At 42.6% G+C, this 10,091-nt stretch overlaps 1 protein-coding gene across 1 annotated transcript in view; it reads right to left on the bottom strand.

Annotated features, from left to right (window-relative positions):
* The window catches only part of DOCK3 (dedicator of cytokinesis 3), a 194,813-nt gene that overhangs the window by 39,075 nt on the left and 145,647 nt on the right, over positions 1-10,091 (bottom strand). The window contains exons 30-32 of the mRNA XM_077763419.1: positions 4,771-4,856; positions 2,360-2,386; positions 2,128-2,223 (exon numbers count right to left, since the gene is read on the bottom strand). Coding sequence (XP_077619545.1) covers positions 2,128-2,223; positions 2,360-2,386; positions 4,771-4,856 — 209 coding nt within the window. The remainder of the gene's footprint in view (positions 1-2,127; positions 2,224-2,359; positions 2,387-4,770; positions 4,857-10,091) is intronic.

The following is a 10,091-nucleotide window of genomic DNA, read 5'->3' as shown; positions in this document are numbered from 1 at the left end:
ATATATATATATATATATATATATATATATATATCTGTCAACTATTTTCTTAGCAGGTTCTTGTTGAACTAAGCTACACTGGGGTAAAAGAGACTTCTTTGGTTCCTGCATGATCTTCCAATCCATCAATATATACACCTGCCAGAGGACCATCAAGGCTCCATGTAGGGGACCATGGAGATAAAGACAAGGTCCCTGTCTTCAAGGGGCTTCTCTCTTTAGTTGAATGAATCAGAAAAATGACAAATGTTCATCATGCAAAGTGACTGATGCTTTGAAAGAAGTGTATACAGAGATCCAGGTAAGCTCTTATCTGGGAAAGCCTCCTTAATGGGGCTTGGTAGGAAGCTTGGGAGGACATAGCATGTAGAGAAGTCTGAAGAGAAGGCGACAACATGGATGAAGGGATAGGATATGGCTCTTGAGTCAGACTTGGGTTCAAATCCCAGCAATGTCACTTCCCACAATTGGTTTTCCTTCACTGATAAAAACAGGGATAACCCTTGTAGCTGCTTATGGGATTAGAGATAATGCTTGTAAAGCAAAAAGTACATGGTATATTTTTAATAGATAAAAACCATGATAAACATTATGGTGTTTCCCTTCATGTTAACAAAGAGTAGCACTAGGAGGTCAGGATATGCACATGGATACTGGGGACTATCAAGGAACAGGGCTGGAGGAGTGAGCAAAGGCCAGTTTATGAAGGGGTTTGCTGCCATGTGAAAGAGTATGAACCTTGTTTTTTAGGATCCCATTCTTGAGACAAGAAATAGAAGCGAATGAAATTGGGTTTGGCTATGAGTTTGTTTGTACAAGATAGATACAAAAATCAAATGGGCAGTTAGAAAAAGGCTAAGAAATTAATTTTGGCTCTCTCTGGTAGGCCACAGAGAATAGAGATAACTTTTAGTAAATGTATCAGGGAGGGGAGGTATAGAGTTTTGCCCACCCCTCTTCACTGTCTGAGAGGAGGTACAGAAAAGGCTAGGGATATGGCATTAACAAAGGAGTCCAATATTCTAAAAGGGGTCTTCAAAAGGCTACTTGCGAACTCATAACGCCCAGGAAAAATGGGTGGAAACTCGCATAAGCACAACTGTGCTAAAGAAAGAGGGGATGCATAAAATAGGAGCCCATTTCTCAGGAATTCCATTTCCATGTCCAGCTGGTACACTGGACACCTGAGTCTTCTGCAAAGCAGAAGTCTTGGTGCAGGAGTACCCTCTTTTCAGCAGCAACTGGAGGTGGCCTAAACTCCCTCATTTCCTGATACATGGGTTGGAAGTGCTCTCCCTTGGCATTTACATGTCTTGTAGCACAAAGGAGACAGCTATTGCTTGGGGATGAGTTTCCTCCGTCATTCTTCCTCATTCCCTATCACCTCCCTCTAGGCTCCCAAAAGGTACTCTTAGCCACCACATGAACTCTGCTAAGATAATAATTAAGCCTGCAATGGTGGCTTCATTGCCTCTTCTGGAGTAATTAAAAAGCCATTATATGACAGAAGGCAAGGTTTCATGAGAAAACTAATTTTACATGAACTCTCAGACTGAACATAGTATAAAGATCTCTGAGCTCACAGGCGGCTTCCTCTAATCTGTTCATGGCCAAGACCAAGGGACAGAAAAACACACTTTAGGCAAAGAATGGAGGCATGGAAAAGTATGGTCCTCAGTGCCTGGAAAAACCAACTGGAAGTCCTACTGTGTCACACTTCTGTACCAGGTGATATTTTCCCTGCCCATCTGCCATATGGCTCTCAGGAATGCAGTACAAAGGACTTACAGTTGTTTTCTGCATTGCTCTGAGCCTTGACCTTTTTGGATGGAAAGCTATATGTCCCTGGGATGCCTCCTGGATATATATGCCCACATATCAGGGGGGATCCCAGGAAGCCCTAGGAGAGGAATCTTTCCCAGGGCCCTCTACCCCTGGGAAAGGACTCTTTCCTTCTATCTCCTTGGCCATCCCTAGATTCCCAATGACCAATGATGGTACCCCAAACCAGAAGAGTCCTCCCCCTGAAGGCCACATGGTCTCTATTTTAAGGTCAGAGGATGTCCTTGCTGAGGGAAGTATCCTGATCAGAGGAAAGGTCAGATAGGTAGATGCCTGAGAAGATACCTGTAGTCAAGAAGGCGTTCCATGAGGCGGGTGACTGAGGTCACAAAGGAAATGCCAGTTTCACGCCATGTTTCCTGTTCAACCTTCTCCAGTAGGCTATTGGTGGGAGGGTGGGGGAAACAAATACAATATACAATTCATGAGCCTTCCCTGGGCACAAAAGTGAGGTCCCAGAGCCCGTGGAGCCTGTGATGGATCTGGAGACAGCAGACTTACCACACTACAGTCTTACCTGGGGTAGGGCCCAAACAGCTGGGTTCTACTCCATGCAGCAGAAAGCAAAGACAAGGTGATTACTGAATTGGAAGGAACAGATGAGCATATTTTCTGTTTTCCTGTTGAAGTTCCTAAGGATGCCAATGAATTGAGGAAGGGGTTTTAAAGCCCCAGCCCTTTAGGTGTATGCTATGGAGTTTGTTCTGAAATAGCAGCTGAATAAGAGCCCACTGAGAATAGATCTGCCTTTGCAGTTAGCCAGCTACCTCCATCGCCACTCAGAGGCATCTTCAGCAAACATACAAACTAAACTTTCCCCATAAACCAAGGAAAAGCTTCCAACTAGTCTTGAGGGCCCAGTATGAAGGGCAGTGAGCGAGTCTAGGAGTTACACTAAGCAAGTCTAGGAGTTACACTTGGTCATCTCCACTATCAGGGGATGCTTCCATGTGAAAATTGCCAGAGCCAAGAGCTCAAGGCCCAGGTCCTTTTCTTATTTGCCAGGCCATGCTCCTGGCACCTCAGGGTAGCCTCTGGCTTCTGTGTCTTCCCACAGATGTCTCCTAGGGGATGATAACCTGGACTCTCTGCGTCAGTGATGACCCCAGGTCCAGGTCTCATTCTTGATTCCTTTCCACACTGTCCTTCACTCCTGCCACCTGGAGTGGCAGGCCCAGCTAGAGGCCCAGTACTGGGGACTCCCACTCACAACCTGGCTGCTGTTAATGCTGCCCTGACAGAGACGGTCTTCCCCACATAGAGTATAGGGCCTGAGCCGAGGCTTCTGGAAAAGTGAGGGTGTTACTAGAGGGAAGGCAGCACCATTGCTCTGGCCTCTGAGCTGTGTGGATGAAGCCATTGTGTCAGTATTTCCCAAACTATTCTACCTCTAGAGCTCTGCTGTCCTGGAGGACTGAGAAAGGTGTTCTGTGAGCAAACAAGCCTCTGAAATGCTGGTCACTACACACTCCTATCGGAGATATTTCACACCTTTCTGCCTGTTTAAGGCTTTGAGAAGTCCTGTAATAGAGGCCTGTTCAATTTTGTTTAATTGAATCTTTTCTGAACTGATCCACTTACTTTTTTCCCCAGCACCTTTCCCAAAACACAAATTGGGAAATGCTGCTCCATGGTTCTCAGCAGCTTTTACTCCTCAAACATGATTTAGAAGAGTTTATAAAACATTATTTGGTCAGGTGATTCGTAAGTGCAAGTTATTTGTGTGGTTTTTTCCTTTGTAGTAAAATCATCTGTTAGTGACTTAGGAAGAGATTTCTGTGCATTACTTCCACAATTAGAAACATCTTCAGTGAAAAGAAAAATACTAAAGATGGATTCATTTACACAAACTGTAATTATTTAAATTTCAAATAAATTCACATTTTATTGTCTGACTCGTCAAAGAACAAAATGGGCAGGATATAGCAGAAAGATTCCCCCTTCTTGAAACTGAAAGATCTGAGTCCTCCCCCTAGAGCTGCTTTTCATTGGTCATTCAACTGAGGCCATGTTAACACTTTCCTCACCTCAGTTTCATCACCTTTATTCATGAAGATAATTTCTCCCCTGCCCACTTCACAGGTGTGTTGTGAGGATTAAGTAAGAAATGTCAACACACTGGTATGCTGTAAAGTTCTAAGCAAATGTACAGTGTTATTATTAGAAAAATATGTTATTGGCTTATCTTCAAAATGGCATTAAAACAAAGAAAATATTAAAGCTGGAAATAATAAGCGAGATGGGAGGGGACTCTAGAGCTGTAAAAGTCTTAAGATTTTGCTTTTTTTAGAAGATAAAATGTCTAGCATCACTATCTGTATGGGAGAACCATAGCTCTCCTGAGTCCCTCCTTTGGACTTAGCCTTGTGGCAAAGACGTGTAAGGTCTCTTGGCCTCCATCAGTTCAAGACAGGAGCTACAAATGGTGGAACTGGGAAAATCCCTGACGTCATTCAGTACAAATATCTTGTTTCACAAACAGGGAAACAGGCCTGGAGAGTGGATACAACTTGTTAAAGTCACAAGATCCATGAGAGTGTTTATTCAAGTTGATTGTACCATTTTATGAAGCAAAGATTTAACTTATTTCCTCTAAGAAATGTTAGCACTGAGCCCTCACAGAGTCCACATGGGCTGTTTGCCCAACTGGATACAGTGCATGCTATGAAGACATATGAAAGACCTGTCTCCTATCAGCAAATCTAAGAGCTCAGAGTTCCCACCTGTCTCTACTTCTTTAGTTAACTATGGCAATCCCTGAGACAGCTTGCTGCCATAATACTACCTTCTTATTGACTAGGAACAACCCAGGTCTCTCCTGATACCCACCCTCTGAAGCCCGCCCAGTGTGGGTTGCACCCCTACCCTTCATCAGCCCACTTCACCCCCCTCTCCCAATGTGGGGTGCCTGGGGCTGAAGCAGCTTACAGCAGGCCGAAGAGCTCCCTGTAACTCTCATCGCCTTTCCCTTCTGACACCATGCTGTCCAGCTTGTCAATCAGCTCGGCCTCCACCTAGAGGGAAGCAGAGACTTCATGAACCCGAGCTGACCTCAGAGGAAGAATGAGAAATCTAGCTCCTACCACAGGTGAGAATGGTGGGGGTCTGCTTCCTAATTTTGTCCTTGTACCAAATAAATCTGAGGGAAGGCAGGACCTCATCTAGAGCACTAAGAAACCACCTTGCCTCCCTTGTTTAGGAAAGCTACCCACTCCAGTCGTTTAAATTAAAGTTGGAACTTATACACCTCACATACTCTTTTCCCAGTCTAGGGGCAAAAGCCAAGGATTATCTGGAAAGAAAAGTATTTTGGATTCAAAAGAGGTCTTTGTCAAGTGTTTTTCTTTCTTAAAAAATGTTCATTCAAAAGAATTTGTGTGAGGAAAATAGATTTGGTTAGAACTTTCCCCTCTAGTCAGCTAGTCACAAAGGAAGCTTGCTGCAGGGCTACTCCTTACTCAAATGGCTGACATGATTCTGAGTTGAGCAAAGTATGAGTATTTCCTTCAGAGATTCTTCTTCAGGATAAAAAGTTCCACTGTTTGTCCCCATAGGACCTAGAGCTCTTGGGGCTGATGCCTCGCCACTGCCTCATCACTGGGGCACCTGCATTTGTTACTGGATTCCTAAACCATGAGGGGCAATACTGTACTTGTCCCCCCATCCCCCAACTGATATGCAAGGTATTCAGCAGTGTTCTGCCACTTTTAAATAAGCCTAACTGGATTTACTCTGAGGTGATAAATTAGCTGTAAGTGATGTGAGATAAAAGTCTTTAAACCCCTCATTAGCCGTTAAAATGTGGTATTGGGGGCACCTGGGTGGTTCAGTTGGTTGAGCGTCTGACTTCGACAGGTCATGATCTCATTGCTTGTAAGTTCGAGCCCCACATCAGGCTCTGTGCTGACCGCTCAGAGCCTGAAGCCTGCTTCAGATTCTGTCTCCATCTCTCTCTGTCCTCACACTCCTCGTACTCTGTCTCTCTCACACACACAAGTAAATAAACATTAAAAATTAAAAAAAATTAGCAAAATTTTAATGTGGCATTGTGGCACCTCATGCCAGTCAGAGTGGCTAAAATGAACAACTCAAGAAACAACAGATGTTGGTGAGGATGTGGAGAAAGGGGAATTCTCTTGCACTGTTGGTGGGAATGCAAACTGGTGCAGCCGCTCTGGAAAACAGTATGGAGGTTCCTCAAAAAATTAACAATAGAATTATACTATGACCCAGCAATAGCACCACTGGGAATTTATCCAAAGGACACAGGGTACCAATTTGTAGGAGTACATGCACCCTAATATTTACAGCAGTGCTATCAACAATAGCCAAATTATGGAAAGAGCCCAAATGTCCATCAAGTGATGAATGGATAAAGAAAACGTGGTTTATATATACAATGGAATACTTGGTGATGAAAAAGAATGAATTCTTGCCATTTGCAACAACGTGGATGGAACTGGAGGGGATTATGCTAATTGAAATAGAAGAAAGTCAGTAAGTCAGAGAAAGACAGATATCGTATGTTTTCACTCATATGCGGAATTTGAGAAACTTAACAGAAGGCCATGGGGGAAGGGAAGGAAAAAAAATAGTTACAAACAGAGAGGGAGGCAATCCATAAGAGACTCTTAAATACAGAGAACAAGCTGAGGGTTAATGGGGGTAGGAGAAATGGGTGATAGGCATTGAGGAGGGCATTTGGAATGAGCACTGGGTGTCGTATGTAAGTGATGAATCATGGGAATCTACTCCTGAAGCCAAGAGTACACTGTACACACTGTATATTAGCTAATTTGACAATAAATCATATTTAAAAAATAAATGTGGTATTGTGGTATTATATTTATATAAATACTTTATATAAACAAAAAGGCATTGCTACTTTTAATGATGAGCTATAACAGAAGCATTTTTTCACTTCACATAGGGCCAAAGAGTCCTAAGGCAAGGAAGTAATAAAAAAATAACTGAATTAGGATATTCATTGAAGGCAATTATGATTTCTGAAACGTCTTCAGCAGAAAATGAGAATGGATGAATAAATGTTGTTCTGTTTATAGTGGCCTGCTCTGCAGAGACTGTCACACATTTATGTTTGGCCTGATGAGTCAGCTGCTTGAATATGCATTTCAGAGAAACAAAATCTTTCTAAGAAACCCTAAGACCAGGGGTTCTTAGGGATTGATGCTATATCTTTCTCTGTGTAGAGAAGAGACTTCAGCAGGGATTTGCCTGGGGTCATATAAAGTCAGGTAGAGCCAGGCCCAGAGGCCAAGGTGTCTCATTCATAGTTCGAATCTTGTCTTTTCTTACTGGGTCAATCAGTGGCCCACAAGCCTCCCAGGGGAAGAAGGGTCTGTTTGTAACAAGGAATCTCTCTTCAAACATGTGGGTACAGGTAGATTGTGTTTTCCAGGACAGGGCAAAGTAGCGGAAGGCATCCTGGAGCAGCAGGGAATATAATAACTGTGTAAACATCAGTGTAGTATTTCCCTCAAATTCTCAAAATGGGCCTCTGGGCCAGCAGTATCAGTCATCAGAGATGTCATTAGAAATGAAGATTATCAGGCTTCCAGTGGATCAGAAACTTGGGAACAGGAGAAGCAGTCTTCTTCAACAAGCCCTCCCAGTTGTTGTGATGCCTATTCAAATGTTAGAACTTCTGTATTAGGCAAAGGAGTTGGTGATGGAAGGATATGGGGATATTACTTCATCACCCTATGTAGTGCTAATAAAGGAAAAAGTTATTAGGAGAAACTGAGAAATCCAAAACAGGTAACGGTGAAGATCAATGTATGTAAACCAATGTCTTTAAGTCAAATGAAATGCTAAGTTCTTCAAATATACTGTGTCACGGGGCACCTGGGTGGCTCAATCAGTTAAGCGTCTGACTTTTGCTCAAGTTATGATATCATGGCTTGTGGGTTTGAGCCCCGCGTNTCATAGTTGGTAGTATTGACAATTTTGGGTTTGGAGAGTTTTATTCTATGGAATCAATATTCCTGAAGTGACAAGTGACACCTTGTTATTCGTTCAACAAATATTTGTCCTGTGACAACCAACTGCCTAATTCAGGATGAGACATTTAAGCCTACATTTCCTAGTTTGTGAAGCAGTAATGGTGGTTAACAGTTCTCTTTGGTGTCCCTGTGCCCTAGCTCTTAGAAGTGCTCAATAAATGTCAACTCTGATTTTTGTCTCCATGAATCTAGCATGTTTCAGGGACTATGTTGGATTCTAAGGAATAAAGCACAAGAAACAGCCCTGGTGCCCAACAGCTAGCTCATCATCTTGCAGAGGAGGCAGGGACAACAGCTGACACAAGCCAGCATGGTTAGTGCTTGGGATGGGGCACACAGAAAGGGTGGTCTGTGGTCTGGGATGTCAATGGACAATAGAGTTGTGAGAAGTGGTGTTGTAAGAACCTAATTAAGGAAGGCTTTTGCTCTTTGACCCAGCAATTACAGGTGAGAAATTTATCTAAGAGAATTAGGAATGGATATGTTTTTTACAATATTAACAACAAAAATTTGGAATGAACCTAAGTTTCTAAAACTAGAAGCCTGACTAAATACACTGTGGTCTAGGCCATGCAATGGATTAATATGTAACCTCTAAACTGACAGTGCAGGACAGAGGAGCAATGAACCACATGAAGAGACAGTGATGAAAACATGCTACTAAAAAGAGGAGATTAAAAGTCAATATACACAATGGTCTCTGAACCCCAATATACACAATGATTCCATTTTTTAACTTAAAAAACCTCTATGTATGGGAAAAACAGTCTATAAAGACATACCCTGTCCTCCCCTCCAAGTTACTAAAATAGGATTATGGATTAAAATTTTAAATTATAGCTTATTTGCATTTTAATTTTTCTATATTAAATACCTGTTGTTTTTGTAATTAGAAGATATATTTTTAGTAGGTGGGAAGAAATAGGGGAGTAGTTAACAGAGCCAAAGCTGTAGAAAGCACAACTGTAATCAAGACAAACATTTTGGTAATTAGAAGGTTATAGGTGATCTTTTTTTAACATTAAAAAATGTTTATTTATTTTGAGAGAGAGAGAGAGTGCACGAGTGAGGAGGGGAGGAGAGAGGGAGAGAGAAAGAATCCCAAGCAGGTTCCATGCTGTCAGTGCAGAGCCCAACACAGGGCTCGAACTCACGAACTGTGAGATAATGACCCGAGCCGAAATCAAGAGTGGGACACTTAACTGACTGAGCCACCCAGGCACCCCAAAGGTTTTGGGTGATCTTGAAGAGAGCAGCTTCAACAGAAGTGCATATACAATACACATTAGACTGGATGGGTAGGAGGGTGGGAAATGGAAATGTGGGGATAAAGAGTAGACCACTTTTTAAAACTATTTGGTGGCAAAGGGAAGCAGCAGCAAGGTTTTGCTTACCAAGGTCAGGAAGGTTTACATGGCTTGCTTGATATCAATTATTCATGATAGTCTTTTTTTTTTTTTTAAGTTTATTTATTTTGGGGCGCCTGGGTGGCTTAGTCGGTTAAGCGTCCGACTTTCGCTTAGGTCGTGATCTCACGGTTCGTGGGTTAGAGCCCCGCGTCGGGCTCTATGCTGACTGCCAGCTCAGAGCCTGGAGCCTGTTTCAGAGTCTGTGACTCCCTCTCTCTCTGACCCTCCCCTGCTCACGCTGTCTCTCTCTCTCTCTCTCTCCTAGAAATAAATAAAACATTAAAAAAAAATTTAAAAAAAGTTTATTTTGAGAGAGAGAGAGAGAGAGAGAATGAATTCCAAACAGGCTCCATGCTGTCAGTGTGAAGCCTGACACGGGGCTCAATCCCACAAACTGTGAGACATCACCTGAGCTGAAATAGTCAGACAGTTAACTGACCCGGTGGCCCAGGCGACCTTATGATAGCCTTAATGAGGGAAGGAACACAGCTGAACAGGTGAGTCTTGAAGTGTGAGGCAAATGAGTTCCAACTTAGTCTTCCACAAAGTTATCCTTCTTTATTCACAGGGAGTAATGATGGAATGCAGCCTAGCCCCTCTTTCAACAGGCTCAGTGAGCCATGGTGCATTTCTGCAATATCATCTGCTTCTCAGCAAGTAGGTTCTGTCATCAGGCAGTTGTGCTTTTTGCACAATTTAGAAGGTTGTGACAACACAGAAATTAAATTCTTTCTGTTTGAAGTTATTATTTTCTAAAAAAATTAAGGGATTAGAGTTATACACTCCAAAAATGGATTCTTATGTTAATACTATTTAC

The sequence above is a fragment of the Crocuta crocuta genome, unplaced genomic scaffold (assembly GCF_008692635.1).
Source record: "Crocuta crocuta isolate KB4526 unplaced genomic scaffold, BGI_CrCroc_1.0 scaffold1079, whole genome shotgun sequence".
In the NCBI taxonomy this organism is placed as follows: domain Eukaryota; kingdom Metazoa; phylum Chordata; class Mammalia; order Carnivora; family Hyaenidae; genus Crocuta; species Crocuta crocuta.
Note: the sequence above shows the minus strand (reverse complement) of the source record. Positions and strands in the feature narration are given on the sequence as shown.